Source organism: Zeus faber (genome assembly GCF_960531495.2).
Source record: "Zeus faber genome assembly, chromosome: 1".
Lineage (NCBI taxonomy): Eukaryota > Metazoa > Chordata > Actinopteri > Zeiformes > Zeidae > Zeus > Zeus faber.
Window position 1 is genome coordinate 57,481,865 of NC_137193.1, and position 26,136 is coordinate 57,508,000.

Here is a 26,136-nt window from a genome sequence, read left to right on the forward strand (position 1 = left end):
TAGTCAGTCTGAGGACAGTCGTAGAAACCCTATAACTGTGGAAGGAGCCGTGATTTCACAGGGAAGCCAACATAGGAAACAACAACAGAAGACACTGGCCCAAAAACAGGCGCATGCACACAGACACCAGACAGACGACTACAGAGGGCTGTATAGATGGCCAGTAAAGACGCTGAACGAACAGCGCTGGTCAGGTGGCGGAGGGTCGGGTCAATTGCTATATAACCTACACCAACATCAACCACTCCTGCAGAGACAGCTGCTGGGTTGTGTTATAACACACTAACACACACACACACACACACACACACACACACAGTACATACGCAATCATACACACACGACACCAGCTCACATTCACACTCTCAAAGTCCATTAAACAGGAATGAATCATGGACTTGGAACCACAGGGGAGCGACAAACCCATTGGACACACTTCATACGTGTGTCATGCATGAGGACTGTGGCCACAAATATCCTGCTATGTATCTCCCATGTACAACAAAACGTCCATACCAGACCACACCATGACTACGCACTCAGAAATGCCTTAAAAAAAAAAAAAAAGAGAAAAAAGAAAAGAAAAAAAAAGATAAAGGGAGTTTTGCCACTGAAACTATGGATGGTCTGTGATAAAATAAGAGCCAGAGATGTAAACTTGCAAAACCACCGCAAGTCACTTAAGCCGATTTAAACATACAGATATAGCAAATATATAGCATACATATAGCAAACACACAAAAAGAAAATTAAAACAAATATACAAGTTTGTGTCTCTCCATACAGCAAGTAACAATATAAGGGTTATTGGGTTTCTTGAAAGGTACTAATAAATTAAAGTTATTAATTGAACCCGAGTGTAATTGTATGGCAGCCCCTTATTGTTATTGCAAGAGGATAATATTCTCATAATTTCAAAGCCTAAAACTATCTTGAAAACCAACTTCGGCATAACACACAAACACTGTTGAAGTCTTGTTTGAACCGCGCTGTCACAAATACCTTGTAGTTAAAGTTTCATCCAGACGATATTAGGAAAAAACCAACCAAATTTTGAGCAATGTTTAGACCGACCTGCCACTACTTCTGACGCCGAAATATTTCCAATCCGGCTAAATCTCAGTAGATCTGTTAGATTGATATTTTAAATCTATTGTCCAAATTACTTTGCCTGATTAATGTAAAAAATAATAGAAAGAATCCTTTAAATGTTGTCTGAGCGTCCCTCAAAAACACCACAAGAAAAATACTGTGAAGAAAATACTTATTGAAAAACTTTAAATTTAAGTGTTGATTCCCCATTCATCTCAGTGATAAGAGGCTCATTTCATAAGGATGATTTACAATTTGGACACTCCAGAAATTAATAATGTGCAGCTATGAGTTTAACAGCGATTCTGAAAAATCTGGTACAATAAATGACAATGTTTCAGGATGAGATTATATTGCAATAACAGAATTGACAACAAGTGATATTTGTTTACTTATTATAATTCAATTAATAATTAAATAATTAATGTACGTATTATCTATTTTGCACTTACAAACAATATCAAAACTATGAAGTCATTTGGATCAATTATTGATAAATGCCCTTTGTCCTACATCTATGTCAAAATCATACATTTAAATCAATGTTTGATGTCTCGTTGAAATCGAACTTTCATACGTAATGCTATAAATGTTAGATTCATGAAATTACATGGACATAACTATTTTATGTCCAAGTCAGTTACAAAATTCCAAAAAAATATTCCATGTACTGTTTGTAACTATGCGACGTAACTCCACAATGTTTGATGTTTATACGTTAAGTATAAACATCAAACACTGCAATACACTGGACCTTGTATTGCTGCCTGCAGCTATAACTATTTTTTTTTTATTATCAAGACTGCACTACTCTCTATCTCCTCTACAAAGACAAATAGGCATACACTCTTGCGTAGGATACACCTAAATAAAATATGCAAACACACAAGCTGAGTAGACACACGCACACACACAAATACCTTTCATCACTCGGGCAGCTTGCACAGATGGCTGTCTCCATGAATGTTCTTTATCAGAAACAGCCTTTGACAGACAGACAGACAGACAGACAGACAGACACACTCACACTCACAGACACACACACACACACACACACACACAAAACAGTGGCATGCATCTGGATCTGGGTCTTACCTGAGTGGCAGCAGAGGAAAGAGGTGCAGGCAGGAATCCAGGTGGACAGCAGAGAAGGCAAGAAAAAAAAAAAAGACAATAACACAGTTAAAGTCCCTGTAAAGTTGAAATCAGTGAGTTGTACTAAACACATTTCACATGTGTAAGTACTGAATTGTGGCCATAGACCGTTGAAATTGTTTCCACTGTTTTTGTGGCCCGGATTTTTTGGACAGGCCTTAATCACGACTTGATGACATAGAGCGGTTGTACTCAGCATGGCCCCTCTTCTAACACTATACAAACACTGGGTTGGAATCGGCGCATCAGTGGTGATAAGCTAAGCTAACAGGCTGTAGACTCATGCCAAGTTTTAAGTGTCAAGTTGTTGCCGCCCCACCCCTCCCGACCCGACCCCCGGCGTTGCTTCGCCAGTGCTTTTTTTTTTTTTTACTTGCCGATTGTTTTAATCATTGAAATTTGGCCGGGTGGTTAAAAACACATTTTTCCATGGTGTGACAAACTCAGAACACAATTTATTTTCACTTCACAGGTACTACTACATGGTCCGGCAGTAAAACAACGGGCGTGATTAATATCCACACCTCATCGATACGAAGGTCGCGCTGCTTGATGACAGGATATCAAGATTTGTGGAGAAACCGAAGCAGATGTTTTCGGGCACATTTCCTCATTGCTTTCTGTTTCAGACGGTTAGTGGCACTGCTGCAAAGCATTAAGGAGTGTTGGGCGGCAAGCATTTCAAAGTTCATTTCAGTCAAGCTTTAAAGTGTTTCGTGTTCGAAGCGTTCCCTGTGACACAACCAATATGTATCCAGCTCGACCGAGACTGGAGGCTTTCTCTACTGTGAAAAGAGTTATACAGGCCCGGGTCGGGGTGATGGAGGCTTGTGGTGCGTTGTAGGTCACAGGGTAGGAGCGTCCCTCCAGTGTCAAACAGAAAAACGGCTGATTGCCAAGCACGAGGAGGTTTGACTGTGTCTGTGTTGTATTTTCACATAACTGAGAGAAGAAGTCTAGATGATGAGTCAAACTGCACTGTAATTGGATGCAAACACACACATATGTGCACCTCAAACCTCTCGCTATTCTTCTTTGACACAAACACACACACACACACACACACACACACACACACACACACACACACACGCACACGCAGGCACACACGCACGCACGCACGTACAGACAGACAAAGAGAGAAATCGGTGACTTGATGTCGTCTCAGGCAAGCCGGTTTCGCCTCATTGGCAGTAATTAATCATCCGACATGTTTTCCCCGCGATTCTCAGCACAGAGAGCAAACTGACCTCAACTCGGCATTCTGGGAGTGGGCCTAGACACCCCCTTCTCACCCCTTCTGACTCCCACTCCCTGTCGCAAAGCCGCAAACCCACAAAACCCCCGTGACCTCTTCACCTTTCAACCCTGTCCTGGTCGGGTCGAGGATGGAGCGGTGCTCACTTCGAGACCGCGGCGGTGAATTATGTTCACAGCTACGACATGTTCAGCGTCCCAGGATTTCTCATGGAGCCCGAGAGGCAAAGCAATTACAAGCACGGCCTATAAGTCTGGCCTAATGAAGATAGATGGGGTCAGCGGCTAGCACAGCCGGGTCACATTATGAGCTTATTCAGCAGCGCTAACATGAATTTCGGAGCAGAGCGAGCTAATAGTTAACATACAACAGGTGAACGAGCCCAGAATTCCCCCTTTTTCCCGTTCTGGAAAACGGATCTCATGGGGTTGCGGATGTGAAAGGAGAAAGGAATGAGAAAAGGATAATATGTTGTTAATTTTCAGTCAACTTATGGTTAGTTGTGTGCAAAATGTAATCGCCAAGGTCTTTGTCTACGATCTCTGTCCAGTCGGCCGTAATCTCCTTATAACCTGGACTAATGCCTGATAAAATTAACAAGGAGAGGTGTCCCGAAGTCTCTCCCCAACGGGCAAATATACAATCACCTGGGAGACGCGGATCTCATATCTGCCACATCTAAACACTCTAACACGGCACCGTCTGTGAATTCTTTGGATCTCCGCTGCCGACTTAATGGCTATCCGTTGTGAGTGTGCGTGTGTGTGTGTGTGTGTGTGTGTTAGCTACAGTAAGGCTCAACCATGCCCCTGTCCAGTAGAAAAGGGGCTGGGTGGGGGGGTGGGTTTGACTGGGTCAAAAGGATCCGGTTCCCCCTAAAACAAATGGAAGCTTGCACATGGAGCTCATCGTCGAAGAATACTTCTTTCAACTCCTACTCCCAACAACTCAAAACCCACTTAATACGCGATCCATTCCTCAGTCATCGTGCTAAATAACATCGTCGATGTTAGTCGAGAAATATATTTAGACTATGCAGCGCCATAGCAGAATGTGGACACTGGGCCTCAGTGAGAGAGCTTTCCCTCCTGGAATAAAGTCGATTAAAAACTCAAAAACAATTAAAGTCAACTCAACAAGGTGTATATTTCAAATATTGTATCCGCCCACACTACCACCCACTGATCAACCCACCCACCCACACACACACACACAAAGCGAACTAGACCTGAACCCAGCTCAGTGTCTGTTTAAACTAAACGTTCCAAGTTAATACGAACAAATATCCACGGAGCTGCTCAAAAGTTTCCTCATATCCTGCCTTGGCCCACACACACACACACACACACACACACACACACACACACACACACACACACACACACACACACACACACACACACACACACACACACACACACACACACAGAGATACTCTATCAGGCACACACTAAGACACACAAACACATACAATATCCCACACACAAGCAGACAAAAAAAAACAAAAAAAAAAAAAAACACACTCAACTTCCAACACACCCTGCCAAAAGGGGCCCCTGGACTACTGCAGTCGGCTGTTAAAGCACTGCTGTAGCAGATCTGATAGCCAGTGAAATCCCTCACTCAACAATGCCCTTTGTTTTTTCCCCCCAACTATTTCCAGGGAAAAAACGGTGTCTCGGGTGCAGAGAATGGGTCATTTGTCAAAATCAATCTAAAACATGACAGCATCTCCCTGCCTAATACACTCTTCTCTTAGAGACGCAGAGGTGTAAAGGACACTCAGTGATATGCAAAAAAAGCATGTTCCTTTGACAGAGTCCCATTGTGTTTGACGTGGCGCTGTCTGCCAAGGGTCACCTTCCATTTGGCTTCTTCCCGAAAGAGCGAGCGAGCGAGCGAGCGAGAGAGAGAGAGAGAGAGAGAGAGAGAGAGAGAGAGAGAGAGAGAGAGAGAGAGAGAGAGAGAGAGAGAGAGAGAGAGAGAGAGAGAGAGAGAGAGAGAGAGAGAGAGAGAAGAGAGAGAGAGAGAGAGAGAGAGAGAATCTGCTGCTGTTTATGTGGACATAACTCCGACCCAAAATTGTACAGTATGGGAAAATATTGTAAATGTACCTGTTCGGAATGAAGCAGTATCTTAGTTGTCTGACATTGGTTCCTCAATTTGTTTGTTACCTCAATCTCATGTCAAACCCCCTTTTTTAATATTTATTTTATTATTAATTAATTAATTAATTATTATTATTATATATTTTTTTTAAACACAGCTGCCTGCTGTCTGTCCATATATAAAATCCATCCATTCTATATGAGTGGTACTCAAGCTTTCCCGGCTCAGGAGCCACATTAACAGAAAAATATTTTCGCAGGGGGTACATTTTCTGAAATGTCCCTTTCCTCCAACAAACCATGGTGCATTATAAAATAAGCCTACTCTTAATATGTTATTCAGGAATAAAAAACGATGTATGCAAGAATTGCAATTTATTATCATAACCATTACCATATTATTATTACTACCATGTTTTTAATTGCAGCTTCTTGCTTAGATTGTTTTCCCACTTTCACACAATTTTCTTGCACACTGCAAACCAACCACTAGAACAGGTTGCCTGCATTCATTGCATTCTGAAGCATCGTCATAGGTTGATGTGTCTAATGGGAAATAAAGCTTTGAATACTGCAGACAATGTCTCAGAAAAAAGTTATCAAAATACTTTTTTTATAAATAAATATAACTATATATTTTTTTATTATTTTAAAATAACACTTTAAAGAGCCGCAACTAGTCATAAAAGCCGCATGTGGCTCCCGAGCTGCGGGTTGGGTATCACTGATCTATATGACCTGGTTGGTGCAGAGACCCCCACACCAAGCAGGGAGCACATTAAGGAGGAAAAATGTTGGACTCCTGATGTGTCTTTTCCAACCTGCTGGGGAATATGAGTTAGTTATGAAAGAGTGATGGAGGGAGAAAGAGGGAAAGAGAGAGAGAATAGACAGATAGGCCTAAAGAGGCTGTGGGAGTGATGGATAGTTTTTCCATACATACGCTATCTATTTTCCAAAGACTATATTGGAATGGACTCGCTTCTCAAATATTTTAACTACTCGAGGTGCGTTTGATTTATTGAGGCAAACATTTAAATGGGAAAATATGCGAAAGCATTACTTCCATGATAAAAATTTTAACTTTTATTAATTATTTTTTTAACCACACTTTCAGATTTTCCACAATATTGTAACATGTTTAGATACCATAGTACTTAAGCCGAAATTTCAGTTTAGACAAAAAACTATTCAACAATTTTTCTCTTCCACTCTAGTTCTTAATAGCCATCGCCGTTTCAAAGTGAAAAAACAAAACTTGCCAGCAGTACCTACAAACACCTCTAAGTTCTTTTGCCAAATGGGAGCAGTGAGTGCCAAAACTATGGATGGTGAAAAAGTGTGTGTGTGTGTGTGTGTGTGTGTGTGCCTGCGTCCAAGATATGAATAATGTATGAATGGCAGGTCAGATTGATGTGGGGTGTAGGATTTCCAGGCTGCCAGTAGAAGAGCTGTGTGTCCACGGCCAAACCCCAGCACACACTGTGCCTGACTTCAAAGGGTGTGGTCTGGACTCTCTCATCCACACACACACAACAAAAACTCACTTACTCATATGATAACTGACTCTTGGCTTTCACACACACACACACACACACACACACACACACACACACACACACACACACACACACACACACACACACACACACACACACACACACACACACACACACACACACACACACACACACACACACACACACACACTTCCTGTGCTCCCAAACAGCGACACACAGGGTCCTGTGTGCTGGGGGGGTTCTGGGAGCAAGACGAAAGGAGGCCTGGTTTCCACACCTGTGTTTGCCACAGTAATTAGGGACACATACTATTTTGGGGTGGTGCACACGCATGCGTGCGCACGCGCACCCCCCAAAAAAAGACAAGGTAGCTCTCAGTGAGCGAGGCGTCCACAGGCAGCATGTGTTTTCTCTGGGCAGTGAGTGTGAATGTGAATGCTCTAAATGGCTTGCAAATAAAAAAGTGTAATATTTCCAGTTCCAGGTCATTAGAGAGTTCATCACAGTCTGGCAGCGTGCACGCCCCGATGACAGGATGAAGCGGAAAGAGCGCTCACGGGCAGCAGAGCTACAAACCTGGGTGCCCGTTAAGATGGTGGGGAATAAGTGAGAATGAAGGGGACGTTTGTTTTATAACATATTCCCTTTAGTTTTGTCTACCCAACACCGTGTACTGAGGAATTGTTTGAAAACTTACTAGTAAACTTAACTTTTTACATATTTTACCCACTGGTAAAAAGTAAGCAGAGTGACTCCTGAACTTCAAAATATTTTCCTTAACTCAGTACCATATGAGTACACAGTCTGTGTCCATTCCCTGACAATAAAAATTATTTTCTGTAGCTTAATCATGTTATCCGGCGCCTTTTGCTATTTGCATATGAAATCCAAAAAGTAAAAAGTGGAGTGGCTGGAGTATTTTTGTTAACACATGCAGCCACGTGGCTGGTCGATGAGAGTTTCCCCGAACATTGTCCCACTAAGCCATCCAGCTTTGCATCTCCCGGGATAAAATGAAACATTACAAGCTGTGACAGTCGCCAATCTAGGAGCTCTATACTTTTGAGGTTGACGCTGGTTTAGGGTGCAATGAGGCAATCTATTGCACTGCGGAACCCCCCCTCCCCCGAAAAAAGCACAGAGCGCAAAAAGACAGGGAGTAAACACGGGGCAGCGTTAAACGGTGCTTATTCCTTCTCTTTCTTCCTCGCTCCCCTCGCAATCTTGTAAACACACGTGGGGCGGTAATTAGAGTCTCATTAGAGCGGACGGGCGCTTTCATGTCGCTGGTGAACATGGCCACCGTCTCTCCCCTCTGGCCCACAGACATAAACAAACACTTGGGCTGCCCTGCACCCTGAAGCCATTTAGACGGCGCTCAGAAAACAGAGCTGCACAGGGAATCCCCTTCGCAAGAGGCACGGTTTCCCCGACCCAACCGTACAGAGCCACATATTCTCTACTCCTTACACCCGGCGCGTGCTTTGTAGTCGAGGCTCAGTAGAGCCTCGACTACCGTCCTGTATGTATTCTCAGACGGTGAAAAAAAAAAGAAAATTGAGGTGGATGGATAAAAACGGAGGACAGAGCATGCACCGTAGAGACAGCATCCAGGAGCGCTGCCCGCCTGCTGCGGCTTTGTAACGATATAATGACAGGACTGCAGTGTTTAGCGGCCCAACTCTTTTTATAGCAACTGTCAAGACAAATGTGCAATCACTCACTTTCAATGAGAGCTTGTGTGTTTCCATGCGCTTGCGTTTGCGTAAGCCCCTGTATGTGTGTTTTGTCTGCATGTTTGTGTGTGTGTGCCTGTGTGTGTGTGTGTGTGTGTGTGTGTGTGTGTGTGTGTGTGTGTGTGTGAAGATTGAGAGATGCTGACTAAGGGATAAAGGGGTAATCTTAGCGAGAGAAAGAAGAGCGAGAGAGTGAGTGAGGATGGAGGGCTGGAAATGAAAAAAGGAAGAGGAAAAACATGGAGGCCAATCAGAGAGAAGTGCCACCGTGAAGCTCAGTCTGAACAGGCCAATAGGAGAGAGGTGATGCTCAGGTCAACCACGGGGTCAACAAAGGTGCAAGACCAGTAACTCTGGGGGCAAGTTTAGAAAGAAAACAAACCACCACCATCACTGCAGCGCGCACACACACGCACGCACGCACGCACGCACGCACGCACGCACGCACATGCACACACACACACACACACACACACACACACACACACACACACACACACACACACACACACACACACACACACACACACACACACACACACACACACACGGCCAGTTAATTAAAATAGAGATCCCTGGCACTCCCTTAGAAAGTCCCACCTTCTCAAAGCAAATACACTGTTTTCTAATACCCCGCCCCCCCCAGGCCCCCTGTATTGTTTTAATAAGGATAGAGTTCTCCACAAACAGGCACCCGTCAAAGAGCCATTGTGGTGGAGAGGGAGCCTCTGAATGCCATGTCAGTTCTCTCCTCGTTCATCAGACCAACACCTCAGCACAGCGTTTCCTCACCAATTATACAGAGCTCTGTAGAAATGTGGAGGGCGCAACGTGTGTCGGCAAGTGCATGTACAGGCTGAGCCTGAGCATGTACTCACACTTTTACATTTGATTGAGTATGTGTGTGTGTGTATTCTTTATGCATACAAGCACAATCTATCATTATTCTATTTGTGTGACCGCTTGCATAAAATTCAAGACTTGTGTATACGCATGTATATTTTTGCACCGCTGCATGTTTGCGGTAACATGAACGTGTGTGTGTGTGTGTGTGTGTGTGTGTGTGTGTGTTGGTGTGTGTCGATCTGAGGACGTATGCCCGGTTTAATATCATAAACGCATGCACAAGTGCTGATCGCTGTGAGTAATACAAAGCAGACAACATGAGGAAACCATTTGGGCTTCTCATCTCCAATGAGGGAAGACCAGCTTTCAGTGCTGTGACCCAACAAATGTTTCCATTGCATTAAAGCCATCAGCGCGTTTGAAGTGGACGACTTGGGACGCTGCTTTTGCCACACTCAATAGAATACTGGCTGCTTACTGTGAGCCTGGCTGGTTCTGAGCACAGACGCCCGTTCTGCATCTGGAGGGGTCGTATTTGGTTCAGAACACTCGCACAACAAACAGGTTTTAGTTTGGTTTAACTGTATTTCAAAGCAACTGAAGCACATCTGTTCTGCTCACCCTGAAGTTAAGATAATGAACTGGGCAGCCCCGCCAGGAAATCTAATTTTACAATTGCCATAATTAAAGAGAATTCTTCAATATTTGCAAGCGTTAAAATTTGGCAAAACTACCTCACAAAATATGGCCAAATCAACAGATAGGGCCTCTTAAACTTGTCATTACTGAGCATTCACTAACTGTATGTATGTTGAATTTGTTTATTTTATAGATGCATTACTGGAACCCAAGCAAAAGCGCAGTACTTTTTAAAAATGTATTTATTTTTTTAATTGTTTGACCCCATGGTTCCTTATGCTCAGAAAATAAAAAAGATGAGTAAAATATTTCCAGCTGTTTCTGAGATATGCAGAATAGGTCATATATAATAAGTGATTACATATTATTACAAGACTACGATTACAAGACTCTTACATGACTCATCTTTTATTGGTAGTAGTAATCACTTTTTTCTTTGACTTGCAATTTTTCACTGCAAAAAAATGTAAAGAAAGTTTGCAAATTGCATTGCACATTTTAAGCAAAGCCTCTGCAAAATGAAGCATTTTTCACAACAATTACAATGAAAAACGTGACTGACTAGGTTTCGATTACACCACAAACATGACTTGCATCTCAATTTAACCCAGAAAGGGAACAGCTACATTTTGTATCTTGTAGTCAAACACATAAAAAAGGTCTAAGCAGACCGAACAACCACCATCAACTATCCAACAAGCAAAAATACCATACACTTCAGATATTTCAGTGTTATAAAAAAATGTACATTATAATAAACATTATTATTTAAGAAAGTAAAGTATATACAATATTGAAAACAAATATTCACAGACGCATTCGTCAAAATTCCGGTATGCACATAGCTGGTCAATAAGGAGCTAAGTGACTGTAATAAAGCGTTGCCTAGAGGATTGTGATATGATGATATGAAAGAAGGATTTGGGAAAAAGTGGAAGAGGGGGAGGTTTATTTGGACAGTGTGAGAGAGATGAAACGAGAGAGAAATGGAGGGGGAGTTAGTGTGTGAGAGAGTGAGCTGTGGGAGAGCTGAGAATGAAACTGGGCCCTTGTGATATTTGGCTGGAGTTAGACCTTCTCTCCTGTGTGTATGTGTGTGTGTGTGTGGGGGGGGGTCTTCCCATCGACCGTGTCTGAGAGACGGGCAGACGAAAAGAGACAGAAGGGGAGGCAGAGGGCGAGTTAGTGGGTGTGAAAAAGAGAGAGAGAGAGAGAGAGAGAGAGAGAGAGAGAGAGAGAGAGAGAGAGAGAGAGAGAGAGAGAGAGAGAGACCGAGAGAGAGAGAGAGAGAGAGAGAGAGAGAGAGAGAGACCGAGAGACTGAGAGAGAGCGGAGGTCACATGCATTCCAGTCCAGAAAACTCTTGGCCAGACTCCCTGGACAATTAAAATGAGATAAGCCCCCCACACCCACTCAGGCCTGTCTGCTTAACTGAGAAACACACACATCACACACACTCTCTCGCTCACATACAGTTTCCCCATTCTTAGTTTAGAGTTTTCTCTCACCCCCCCTACCGTCACATACAATTGTATACACACACAAATATCTAAAGAGACCACGGGGATTACTACGTTAGGTTTCTTGAGGATCCCACACTTGTGCTCCCAATCAGGGTGGGGAGGGTCTCAGCTTCACGGGCCAGCTGTGGGAGCCAAACCACCTCATGTTGTTATCCCTATCACACACACACACACACACACACACACACACACACACACACACACACACACACACACACACACACACACCTAATCATCACCTCTGACCATATATACCCCACCGTCCTGCCCCTACCCATAAAACCCACAACAGGAGGCCGAACCCTTCTGCCCACTGCCACTCAACCCTCCCCCGAACCTCCCAACACCCAGCACCCCAACCTTGAAACTTCCCCTTCCTCTGTTTCCTTTACCTCACCCACCTCCCGCTCCACCACCCCCCCCTCCCTCTCTCCCCTTTTCCGCACCTCCACTCTTCTTCTCCAGGTGGGAGGTTCACTACGCCTGTGTGGGATCCGACGCTCCGCACAAGCCCTGGAAAAACAACCCCCGACACCAGGCTGGCGACCTAACGCTTCGACACATTACCATTCTGAGGTGACATTTCCATAGCGACATGAACGTGACATTGTCCCAGTCACATTCAGAAAGTAGTGCAATTCAATCTTAAAATGTGTTGTGATTTTGTATATTTTTGCACTTCAACAGACAAAAGATAATTCAAATAAAATGTGTTATATCAGCAGCAATGTCGATAACCAGCCAGGAATCCAAGTACAACTCTCAACTCGCAAATCTGACACAAATACAGATTAAGGTTATATTTTTAAAAGTTGCAATATGTAAGTCTGAGGATATTTTCCACCAATCCTTAAACTACTCTCTTTAGCCTTGACCTTTATGGTGACATCAAAGAGACAGACATTAAAAAAGGCTCAAACACTAAAATAACCCTGAAATAATAGCCCTGCTGCTTTGTGGAGAGCGATGGCCACAGACTACTATAGACACGTAAAGAAAGCTATTGGAGTGAAAACTATCACGTAGGTTTCACCAAGGTAAGGTATGAACAACTGCTTTTTCAAAAGGGGAAAAAAAACAAAAACTGGCTATATCAGATCTGGGAAACACCTGGTGGGCCGTGCAATGTTGACTTGAGGGCCATAATAGGCCCGCGGGCCAGAGTTCTCCACCCCTGCGCTGGGTCAATGTGAAAACTGGGGATTCAGGTTACGGAATGTGGCAAGAAGAGGGGAGAGAGAAAAAACAGAGAGAAAAAGGAGAAGAAGAAGAAGAAGAAGAAGAAAAGGCAGCATCTGCTTTCATCCTCAACCCAGCAGGGGAGAGCTTAGGCCTGTCAGTCTGAGAGAGACAGCCAGCTGCCAGTGCGGGGCTGCGCACGCACGCAGGCACGCACGCAGGCACGCACACACCCAAGACAGTCAGACACACACACACACACACACACACACACACACACACACACACACACACACACACACACACACACACACACACACACACACACACACACACACACACACACGGCAGTATGGCTTTAATTTTTACAATCAAGCCACGACAAGCCCCATTCTGATTCAACGGGCTCGAATACAAACACTAACAGGTGGCTATCTGCTAAGCCACAAAGAGAGAGCCAGGAGCTTCTCACAGAGATTTTCACAAAGACACAACTTTTCTTCGCGGACCTGAAAGGAAAACAAGTCAGTGAACAAGGGGAATCGTGGAGAACCAGATCAAGAACCAAACAGACCATACGGGCGGCCTCCGTCTGCTTCTGCAGCGGAAGGACTGCAGCAAGAAATTCAATGTATCAATGTGTTTAAATATATTGTGATGAAATAGTTGTCAATTACAATTCTTTGTTTTTCCATGATATTTGCATTAACTGCAGGGTTTTCATAGTGTATGTCTTAACAAGGGACAAAAAAAACCATATTTGATGTTATCCAACAATGACAAAAAAGTGTATTTCGACAATGTCTTTTAAAGTTAAATGGGTCAATTGAGCTTGATGACACGGTTTTCAATTGATTCAAGCAGAAGTCCAAAACAATCCAGAAAGCTGAGATCCGCAATTTCTCCCGTGTGTCATCCGCTCTGTCACCTCAGCGGCCAAGGAAACCCCTTGTAGACCAATCACGTGTCAGATTCTCAGCCGACCGCAGCTCAACTGTCAGTGGTTCGGCCAATCAGACCGCACAGTGCTGCCAACAGAGCAGGAGGGAGAATGAAAACGAGAAAATTGGGAGAATGCAAATCCAAAAGAAAATAAGGGGAGAGAGGGGAGGGGGGGGAGAGAGAGAGAGAGAGAGTGAGAGAGAGAGAATGGTGTCGGCATGGTTTTGGTTTGTGAGTGTAACCCTGGATCTCAGTCCAGAGGTAAGAGCACATTTGGGGTCAGGTTTCTGCCTATAAAGCACCAGTAAACTGTTGCCAATCTGGCGCGCGCACACACACACACACACACACACACACACACACACACACACACACACACACACACACACACACACACACACACACACACACACACACACACACACACACACACACACACACACACACACACACAAACTGGTTAAACATAACCCCAGCGTGGCCCCTTGCATTACCACGGTATCTGGGGTGATACAGCGATTTCACTGGAGGGAGTAACCTCTACATCAGCACGGCTGTCCATCTTTCTGTCAGCCTATCTATCTCTGTGTTGCTAAAGCAGTGATCTGAAGGTTATGCTCACTCTCCAGGTCCGTTTTTCAATTTGTCATTATCGTGCGTCTCATCCACATTATCACAAGTGATATTTTATTATTCCTTGGCCGGCTCGTTGACAGGCGCTCCAACACTGAAAATGTAACTTTGCAGATAAATCTTCAGATCTTGGCTGCAGAACCTCTATCTCAACTTACTTCACATCATGATACCGGACCCTCTGTATCCAAGCATCATATGATGGTAAGCGCTATCAATCCTATTTTTATAAGATTATATCGGATTTAATTTTACTAATGGACACACTTGATTAGTTATCGTTTCTTTTTTTCCCTTTTTCTCCTTGAAATTGTTGACAGGTTGTGGATTAAACATTACATTGTCAGCAATAACTGCAGTGACTTCATTCTTACTATCATATGACAAACTATGATTTGATTAAAATCAAGATAGTAAAACGCTGCTTTCACAAATGCACGCATGATAGTGTCCGGATAATTTCAGGGTTGCAGTACATGTGTAAAAGAAGCTACAGATAGTAATGTGAGTGTGTGTGTGTATTTGGGATGCAACAGTACATGGTATGTTTACGAACCATTCGGTACACCCCCTACGGTTCAACACACGTGAAACGTGGTATTACAATATCACGGCAGGAGTCCACCGGACACATTGGTGCAGGATACGAGCACGGTGCGATGTGCAGTAAGTGCTGCTTCCTATTTCTATTTTTTTCCAGCTGCATGCGGCTACAAAGCCTTTTCAATAGAAACACAATATAAAACTAAGTAGAAATGTTTTTGAAAAGAGTGCAATCAATCAAGGTGTCAAGTCAATCAAGTTGGGAAAATATGGGATGGCTGTGTCCCTCTTTATTTCAACTTCTCTTCAGACACTCTCTCGTCGTTCACAAATGATCCGGGTCTTTCAAAGGGCTCTTTTTTTAATGAATGAAGGGAACCGAGGCACGCTGGATGATGAGCCCTCTGTTTTTCTGTCAAGTCTAACGGTTTTGTGTCGTTTGTCTCCTGCAACCAGCAAATGTTTCCCTCTCTATGTAAGAGAAAGCCTATGCTCCTCCCTCGCCTGGAGGTTCCCTGGCTGAAAATTAGCGCACCCACTGTCATGTCAGATTCACAAAGAGAAGGCACACTTGCACTGGTCTGACTGTGATGATTTATTTCAATTCAAGTTGTTTTACTATTATTATTTATGTGTGAAAGATACTGTTTATACCTGTACAGAAAAATAACAAAATATAGTACTGATTTTATTTATTTATTTTTATTGTGAAACTTAATTTTGTATTTATTTATTTTTATTATTTTTTAAAATATAAACAAATAAATAAATAAATAGATACATAAATATTAACGAAAAATCATCTTTGAATTATCCACTATCCTGGACACCTCCCCTCCAATCAGATGAAATTATGCAAATTATAACAACTCACCAATAAAGTTGAATCACGACTTCTATGAAACTTTTTTTTTTCCTACACTTTTTAACCTTTAAATTAATAAATAAACAAATAAAAATACTTAAATATAAAGATACTTAAACCGTACTGTTACTGTGGCCCCAAAACCGTGATTATTGCATCCCTAATAGAGAGATAGGGAGAATGCCGCCAGGGCTTTAATGAAGGTTTTATGACTTTGAGCAGTAGGGGACAGACCCTTATTTTATTGAACTACTCCTAGGGGCATGGGTTCAGTTTCACCTGCAATTAACGCCCTTAAATACTACCTCCACATGCGCCACACACACACACAGACACACACACACACAGACACACACACACACACACACACACACAAACCTGCTGTTGTTTATCTACCCTGCTTGTGTTGGAAGTCACAGAAGCTCCTGTCCCTGTCTCTCCACACAGACTGCTGCTTACCCCCCATGCAGACGCTTCGTCTCCGTGTCTCACACACACATAAGCGCGCACGTGTGTACACAAACACCTCTAAAATAATATGACGTCATGAATCCTTATGCCGGTAAGTTGGTTCTTGGGAGGTTTGCAGGTTGCACGTTGAAACCCAATGCTGCCTTTTCCTCTGCTGCCATCCTGTCTTCACCAGTCCAGCTGTGTTTATTAAAACCTACGGAGTCAAAGCCCAGGTATTTACTGAGGCCCCCCCCCCCTTCCCCCTTCCCCGACATCAATGCTATAAAGACCGGGGGCCATACGATCTCCCCGCACACACACACGCACGCAAAGTAAGTTGTGTGTGTGTGTGTGTTTTCCCACAGTGCGGCAGTGGCATAGTGCCCTCTAGGATGAGACCAGGGTGGCCCGGCCGGTTAGGGAGACCGTCCTGTGATCCAAGGTTGCGAGTCTGATTTCCACAAGGGACTTCAGTGCTCCGTGGAGAGCCAAGCGCCCCCCCATGGCCAATTTGCTTATAGCTAAGATAGATTGCTCAAAACCCCAAAGGTCTCAGGCAAAATAGCTATAACTTCCAAAGCACTGCGCTGTCTTGACAGCCATGTGAACACCCTCTGACACTTGACTTTAAGGACAGAGGTATTTGGCAAAAAAGGTAAAGGCACTTTAAAATAAATGCGTTACTGTACCCAATCTCTCAAACCCCAATCCCAACGTCAATTCCCATGCCAAGACTCTATGATGAATGGCCGGCTGCTCTCATCAATCATTAGTGATTGGCCCTGATCGCTGTGATTGGTTAATTAGCCTCATCTGTAACCATTACGGCACAGGGAGGCAGCTGCAGGTGGAAAAAGAAAAAAAAAGAGAGACAAAAATAATAAAGAATGTGAAAACTGACACTGACACCTTCTTCGCCAAACTGTCCCATCACTTTGCTGTTTTCACACACAAAGTCAGGAGTCTGGACAGCTACCGCTACACAGTCACACACACACACACAGTCACACACAGTCACACACACACACACACACACACACACACACACACACACACACACACACACACACACACACACACACACACACACACACACACACACACACACACACACACACACACACACACACACACGGCAACCGAGCATTAACTTTTGGTTGCCAAGACTGAGAAAATGAACATGATCATATCCAGTATAATTATAATCCATATGTCAATCTCCTCATTTATTTCCCCATTTTTGACAGAGTACGTCAATGCAAGGTATACTTATTTTATTTTATACAAATTAAAAAGTGGTTGACAACAGGGCAACAAACTGACAACGGCAAAGGTCTCGGCAACGGTTATTGTCGGTCCTGCACATAAACTTAATTTTGTTCTTTGACACCACCACGACTTTGTTTATTATGGCTTTGAACGGACACACACATACACACACGTCCAAGCCCACAGACAAGAAAACAGGCAACATACATAAGGACAGGCAGCCATACAAACATTGAGAGACAGAGGCCGGGAACTACTCAGAGTAGTCAGCATGGCAGGATAGAGGGAGAGAGGAGGGGGACAGAGAGAGCGAAGGGGAGAGAAAAATAGAGGTGGGGGAGTAAACCACCGGGCCTGCTGCCTCCCGGCTCTCTCCCCGCCAGCTCTCAATGTTATACACACAGGAAATGGCTTTCTGCAACCAGGAGGGGGGAGGGGGGTGGTCCAGGCAGAGCTCCTTCCAAACAGCTGGAACAACCCCTGGCCAAATCAATGCGGGGGCACTACCCATCCTGGGGATGGACAAGAGGGAAGCAGCGCACGGGGGGACAGGGGCTGGTGAACCCAGATGAGATAAACGACTCCCGACATCTCCGTCTTATCTGAAAAAGGTCATGTCTGTCTGAGCCGCTCTCTGAGTTGCTGCCAACTGGTTTCCGACCTTAGCACTCGATTCCAGACGTTACAGCGCATTCCTGAAAAACCCCACGCTACACAAGAGAACCTGCCAAATACCCCAAATAGTGCAACCGCTGAAAATTGACAAACCGTAATATCCTCGATCTCGGCCGTTTAAATCAAATGCGATCAGCGACGAATGAGGATTACAGATGATTTTCTCCGAAATTATTTCATCCCCGCCTCCCTCTTCCCCCCGTTTTGGAGTTTGCCTGCCGACATACATCCCATAATGGCGTAATAAGGGGCTCCATTGAGAGAGTAGCTGGACGGTTGCGGTGTCTGGCCCGGGACGGACACCTGATACGAGGCTCCGACGCCACCCAGCCCGCCACCCGCCTTCAGACGTCGTTAGGCCAGACACACAGCACGCCCCTACTGCCATCCGCAATCCATCCAAAGCCAATTACAACCAATTTCCCTGTCCTGGGCACAGAGAGCGAGGGGAGGGGAGGGAGGGGTGAATGGGCATGGGAGGAAATAGTGAACGAGAGAGTGAGAGAGCGAGGGAGATGAGAGAGAAACACATACAGAGGGGGAGGAAATTGAGGAAAAATGTCCGTCAGCCTAAAGTGGATGCAAATCATTCTGTTCAGAAGTTGCCCATTGTTTGCCGTTGGCATGGTAACAAAGTTGTGACATAAGCAAAATGTCGAGTTTTCTTTATTTTTTTATGGAGAAATGGCCGCAATGTGATAGAAAGAGAGCAAGAGAGAGAGAAAGAGAGAAAAGGAGAGATGGGTGAGAGAGAGGGTTGTGAGTGCCTTTGAGGTGCTACAGGGTGGGGTACACTTTCAGCTGGAGCGATGGTTCATTTATGTAGAATGTCTGAGCGTCCCACAAACACATGTCTGTGCAACCCCCCCCCCCCGCCCCTCCCTGATTCCCCCGCCTCAGTTCCCTTCAGCCTTTCAGCTTCTGTTTGACTTCCCGAAATCCGCCTTTCCGAAACCAGAGACGCACGGAGAGGAGCTGCCTGATTCACCGGCCCTGGAATGTCTGTGTTCCCACAGGAAACCTGGACCGTCTCAAGGCAGGGTGCCCTGGACAGGGGCGTGCACATACATGCACACGTACTCACACACACACACACACACACCACGCAGAGCGCAGAAATCTAGAGTCACAGGCAGTGTACACAAAATTTACAGACTGCCAGGCAATCATAGGAGGGTGTACTTTCATCACGGAGAGAGCTTGGCATCAACAGTCAATACTTACACGACATCGCTTCAATCTCCTCAGCGTCAGTGGGACAAAAACTAAAGTTTGTACAGTAAGAGTAATATGCCATGTCATTTTGTTTCCGTTCAAAATTATTTTCTTTTTTAAAGCCAGCCAAAAAAACATTCTTTATTTTATAGCGTCTGACCTTTTACTAGTGCTGGGTATCAAAATTGGAAATCTTTTAGGTATTTATTAAATTGCATCAATACAAGTGAGTAATGAGAAACAATTACGGCAATTATTCAATCCCAAATGTTGTGGACAATGTAGTCTCTTCAACAATTAGAATAAATGATATTTAAATTAATTCTTAAAAAGATTTCTTTTTTTTAAGCTAGACAGATGTGTATTTAACTTGTATTTTAAAGCCCATCAAAGTCATGGTATCACAATTTGCACCAGCATCGTAAGTCTTTGAACAATACCCACACCTTTGTCTTAATCAATAGTTCCAGTTTAAAAACAGATAATCAGTATAAAATATATCAAATTTATGAGCCTGTATCAAATTAATTGTGTCAGTTCTGATATATTTTTTTATTTGTTTATCCGTCCTAAACACACACCTTCACTGTTTTCAACTTGGATTGGTATTTAATATTATGCGAGTGATACAGTACGTCTCTCACTTACAAACTCAGACACACAGGCGAAGACACAGTACCATGAGAAAACCGGCTCAATCACAGCGTGTACCAAAAGCAACCTTGAACTACATATTATTACTGTGCACATGAAAATAACATTCATTCCATTTTGCTGAAAGAACACACAGTGCGGAAAAAAGTATTATTCTCCGTGTGGTTCGTTGGATATGACTGATCGCCGCCGGGATCATATCTGGCAATGACCGACGCTGAAGCTGACGCCAGAGGAGCCACTGGGGCTGACCTGAACAGCATGAGGTACCATGAGTACCACTGAACTCTGATGGAAGTGCGCGCGGATGCGCGCGCACACACACACACACACACACACACACACACACACACACACACACAGAGAGAGAGAGAGAGAGAGAGAGTGACCTCTTCACCCCCCACACCCAACTCAAAGAGAAAATAACCGGGACCACCATGTGAGGAGTCTTCTGTCAGACATGGCAACCCGTCGAGCCTTTCAACTCTACGACAAGACACACACACACACGCGCGCGCGCACACACACACAATTCAAAATACCTCTATAGCACACGTAGGAGCACACACAGGGATTTGTGCTTACACACACACACACACACACACACACACACACACACACACACACACACACACACACACACACACACACACACACACACACACACACACACACACACACACTCAGAAGCAGACTCTTTCTTTTACTCACAGACACACATACACACACACGCTCAAACACGGGGCCCCATCTGCTCCTGGACATGGCATCCTGCTGTTCGTTTCATCTCCCCAGTCCTCTCTCTGCTTGCTGCTGGCACCATTACGTTAACACAAACACCGTATTTCTGTCATCGTCCCCCCGACATTCCCTTAATATCTCTCTTTCTTCTGCGGGCGATCGGGGAGCAGGCGGGGCGGGTGGGGGTCAGGCTGAATGTGGGACATGGGTGAGTTGTGGGAAACTAGAGTGCAGTCTGTGGCCTCCCAGCGTGCGGCCTCTCCTGCTCCCCTCCTTCCAGCTCGCTTTCCCCTATCTCTGTTTCTCTTCTGGCAGGGAATCATACGAGGCTCCATGCAGATCACATATTGCGGCCTCAAATGATCTGGGAAAAGAAACTCCCATAATGCCGTGCGCAAATCTGAACCCTGTTAAACTCTGGAGTGGTGAAAAGTCAGTACGTGCTTACTTTTTGATGGCAGGATGGAGTGTGTGTGCATGTGCTTGTGCTTTAGCAGTGTGCGTTGTGCGTGTTTTAGTTGGTAGCAGTGTGCGTGATTATGTGTATGCATAGATGTTGCGTGATGCAGGTACAGTATAATTTTTGTGACTGTTTGTGTTTGTGACTGTGCATGCAAGTCTTTTTGTGTGTACGCATGGGTCTCCGCATGTCTGCACTTTCATGTTTTTTGTGATGTCTGTTTATGTGTTTTAGTGTGTGTGTCTGTGTACAGTATGTGTGTGTTTGTGTATGTGTATCTGTGAGTATCTCACCTCCACATAGTCCTTGGCATGCCCCCAGTCTCTCATGGAGTCCAGGTTTCCCAGACTGAACTGCTCCTGCTGGCCCAGGTGAATCTTTGCCACAGAACGGCTGATCTTGCGGGTCACAAAGTTCGCTCCTAAAAAAAAAAGAAAGAAAAAAAAAAAAAGATTAAAATGCTTGAATTGCCTTCACCCAATGAAGCTGAATTTTACGCAGAATATACAATAAATATTATTAAATATTAATAAATATGAGTTGGTTATACACATACATTCAAGATGCTGAAAAATACATGCTTTGTTGAAAAGGGCAACATGGTGGATGGAGGTGTGGAGAGTTGAGATCCCAACGAAGCCTCATTGCGAAAAGTCCTGTCTAATGCCAAGCACCCCCCCCCCGCTGCAGATCTACCCAAGCCAACACAAAAAGCCTCCACGAGTCAAAGCAATTAGTAACCATCTCGTGTTCCAGCCACTAGAACTTTATGAAACCTTCACTAATGTATCGCCTTTCATTTTCCCCCCTTAATTCACTGTTTTGGTGTCAACTTTGGGCCAGCGGCCCAGCCGAACTCAGGGAATCGGTCTATCAACACCATAACCAGGGTGGTTCCACAGCAAAATTCCTCACAGAATCTCACAGCCCCAGCAAAACTAAAGGGGACCACCCCGACTCCACTGGTGCAGTGCGTCCAGTCCAGGAGCACCGCAATGCGGATCTGGGTCTGCCAGACCGCCCAGTGGAGCGTCTGACTCGGTGCCGGCACACGTGGCGATATTATCTGTAGGAAAAAAATAAGTCCTAATGACTTTTTTTCCCTGTGCTGTGAGTAGGGTGAAAGAGGTTTCGGGGGTTTGGCGGAACACCGAGGCCCAGTGTCGTGTTCACTGGTACTCCCTATGAGGGGGGAAAGATACCGGCTGGCAACTGAACACTCTACTGACTCTCCAATCAAAACACAGGATTTTACAGCAGTAAATATTAGAGTGTCACGCCTAATGATGTCGTGATCTTAGATGAAACCACTAAAAGCTTAAAGATTTTAACTCTCACTAGACCAAGCCATCCTGTGCTCGGGGAGCCAAACGGCAGATAGATTATGCGAAGATTTAAGAAATCTCAACATTTCCAAGAGTACTTGATGATCTAATATTAGTATACTATTAATAGCACACTATACTATATAAATCTCTCATAACCTTATGTGATCCACTCAGAGTTTTTACAGGCCAATGTCATGTCACCAGTGAGGCTAGAGTGAGGCTAACTCTTTTTCTGCATCCACTGTAGCCATAATTGCGCAGGGCTGCCTCGACACTTTATCCCGTTGCCCTGACAGGGAGCAGAGCCCGCATTTAGACACAGGAAAATCCCATGAACCTAATCATCCGAATGCACCAAATTTGTCGTAATTATTTCATATAAAAGCCACAGCCTTGTACGAGCTGAGCAAAACCAGACCTAAAAAAAGTTAGGCATGCTTATTTGAGAAAATACAGCGTGTTGTGTGTTGGGTGGGAGTCATTTGGCACCGTGTGCACACTACATTGTTTGCTTGATTTTCTTTTAAATCAGTTTCAAGAGTTATTGGGTTGATGTTAAACCGTGTCTTTATCTGGTCCAATCATCAAAGCGTTAACTTATCCAGGTAGAACCTGAATGAATATCATTGACACATTTATTAGGAAATAGCAAGTGCCTACAAAGCGTATAAACTGCCATTGGAAACCCCCTCCTGTGTCGAGCCCAGTCCTGTCTTTGCATGATCATCTCATCAGGCCCTGGGGCCTCTCTCCCTACCTGGCAGCTCATAAGCCCTGGCAAGCACTGTCAGTCCTGCTAACTGCAGTCAAATGTGAACCAGCATTTATTCATCTGTCACTGATGCATGTGTGATTGTCAGCTTTATTCACAGCCCCGCACTGTATCACCCAGGCAGGCTCTTATCAGATCTCAGTCATCATTTCACTCAGGTTGACACATGAGCACATAGAAGTTTAGAAACACACACACACACACACACACAGACACACTATTGGCTTTCCTTTGTATATCGTATATATTGTGTATTATATTATAATATTACATTTATTTATTTCCTGCATTTTCAGTGCATACCTGGACAATCATTGCACATACATGTCCATTACACACCTCCATAAATATATAATAATATTGTACACTACATATTTTTCTGTCTATTATAATAATTATTATATGATAATATATAATATACGTATTATATATAAGAAAAATATATATAAATATATTTTGGGAGGGGGATTTTTCTGCATGTTTCTTCCCTATATTTTATTATTTGCTTTATCTCCCTGCACAGTTTCCTTTGGTTTTCAAGTATAATTGCACATGTGAGAATTGAAAACTTTGGATCTTTGAATTGTGAACATGTGCACCCACAAACACACACACACACAGTATATCAATACATACTTTCTATTTTTGACACACGTTGTTGGACTACGCAGTGTAACAGGACCTTCGACTGGTAACTACAGTAACTGGAATAGCAGGGGTCTAGTTTGGTACCCTGTCCAGATAAATTACGGTTTGCAGGTTAAACACAGGTTGTCAAAACGGCAGTGAGCGGATCAGGGCTGGCTATTACAGGGGGCATCAGGATACAGTACAGCACAGTACACCCAATCAGCAATAACAACCCATTATTTTCCCCAGGCACACCTGTAGTCCCCTAGTAAAGCTCACACCTCTATTTGGAGTGGCTCCGCTCCGCACTCTGCCTAATTGGTGTGGGTTGGAGCGGTGCGTAGGCCCTAATGGACTGGCTGTGCACAAAGCCCACTCTGTTACTGGCCCGGGTGTTAATGTGTTTCCTTTACTGCAGCAGCACCGCAGGACAGCCAGGGGAGGAGAAGCGGGAGGGAGGGGAGAGAGGGAAGGGCAGGCAGGTGGAGGTTTTAGAGCCCAAAAAGGGGCAGCGGTGGCCGTTTAACCTCGCCCGCGGCCCCCGGAAAGTCCAATAAAACCACGGGCCGTGAAAACCGAGCAGACAGCAAAACCCTTGCCAAAGGGCTCTCTCTCTCTCTCTCTCTCTCTCTCCTCTCTCTCTCTCTCTCTCTCTCTCTTCTCTCTCTCTCTCTCTCTCTCTCTCTCCTCTCTCTCTCTCTCTCTCTCTCTCTCTCTCTCTCTCCTCTCTCTCTCTCTCTCACTCTCTCTCTCTCTCTCTCTCTCTCTCCAGTCCTTTCTTTTATTTCCTATTTCCATTTCATTTCTTTGGCCAAGGAAGGGACAGGAAAAAACGTAACACACCGGCTGCGTTGGCACAGCTGGACCTCAGAAAATAAGGAGAGGGAGAAGGTGGAGGGTGAGAGGAAGTCTGGGAACTCTGACGAGGCAGAGAGACTTATACCCCCAGTCACAACTTGTCCATTCTAGGCCTGGCCGGGAGAGAGGCCTGTGGTGACAGACAGAACTGGGAGACATCCACCGGTGGATCAGGACTGAGGGATCTGGGAGGGCACTGTGGGGTTGGGTGTGTGTGTGTGTGTGTGTGTGTGTGTGTGTGTTGGGGTGGGGGGGGGGGGGGGGGGGGCTTGGCTTGGCCTACTTATACAGGATTTGGATTTTTCTGGGACGTTTTCAGTGCCCACTGCTGATGGAAGGTGACTTATGAAGTCTGTGTCCAAGCAGCGTGACGGCCCAGACCATACACACTAACCTCAAGATGTCTGACTCACACACCTATATATTACTGTGTGTGTGTGTGTGTGTGTGTGTGTGTGTGTGTGTGTGTGTGTGTGTGTGTGTGTGTGTGTATATGTATGTATGTCCACTGTATGTTTTAATTGGTCAGTATTCAACAGCACATTCACTCTGCATTTTGTTTAAATCACACCTAAGTATCCTAAATTTAAAAAAGAAAATTGGCAGGCTGTTGTAGTAGTTCAGTCAACTACTGCCCTGTTCTGGGAACATAAGCTTTCCCTGAATGAATTTCAATCGTAGTTGCCTACCAAGCACATCAATCTGTCACATTTATTGTCTCCCATAGTCATTTTTATTGCATTGGCAGGAGAAATACTTTCTTTCCCAGAAGGCTTAGAGGAAGTGTTGCCATGTAACTTTTCTACTTCCACCTGATTCGTGTAAACATATCAAAAACCGGATAGACATGGTTTTTGAGACTGATTCTACCAAATGATCATTTAAAAGAAAATGAAATCGCGACACCCGGCTTTCCCTCTGCATGACAAAAAAGTTGACTCCAAGTTCATTCCTGGCAAGTGACATAGGAGTAATATCTGTCAGCTTGTATGAACAAGCCAAGGACAAGCTGAAAAAAACCTGAAAGTAGCCAAGAATTTAT

At 44.4% G+C, this 26,136-nt stretch overlaps 1 protein-coding gene across 1 annotated transcript in view; it reads right to left on the minus strand.

Annotated features, from left to right (window-relative positions):
- The window catches only part of gmds (GDP-mannose 4,6-dehydratase), a 138,629-nt gene that overhangs the window by 62,342 nt on the left and 50,151 nt on the right, over window positions 1–26,136 (minus strand). Inside the window, exon 7 of the mRNA XM_080010350.1 lies at window positions 21,800–21,927. Coding sequence (XP_079866476.1) covers window positions 21,800–21,927 — 128 coding nt within the window. The remainder of the gene's footprint in view (window positions 1–21,799; window positions 21,928–26,136) is intronic.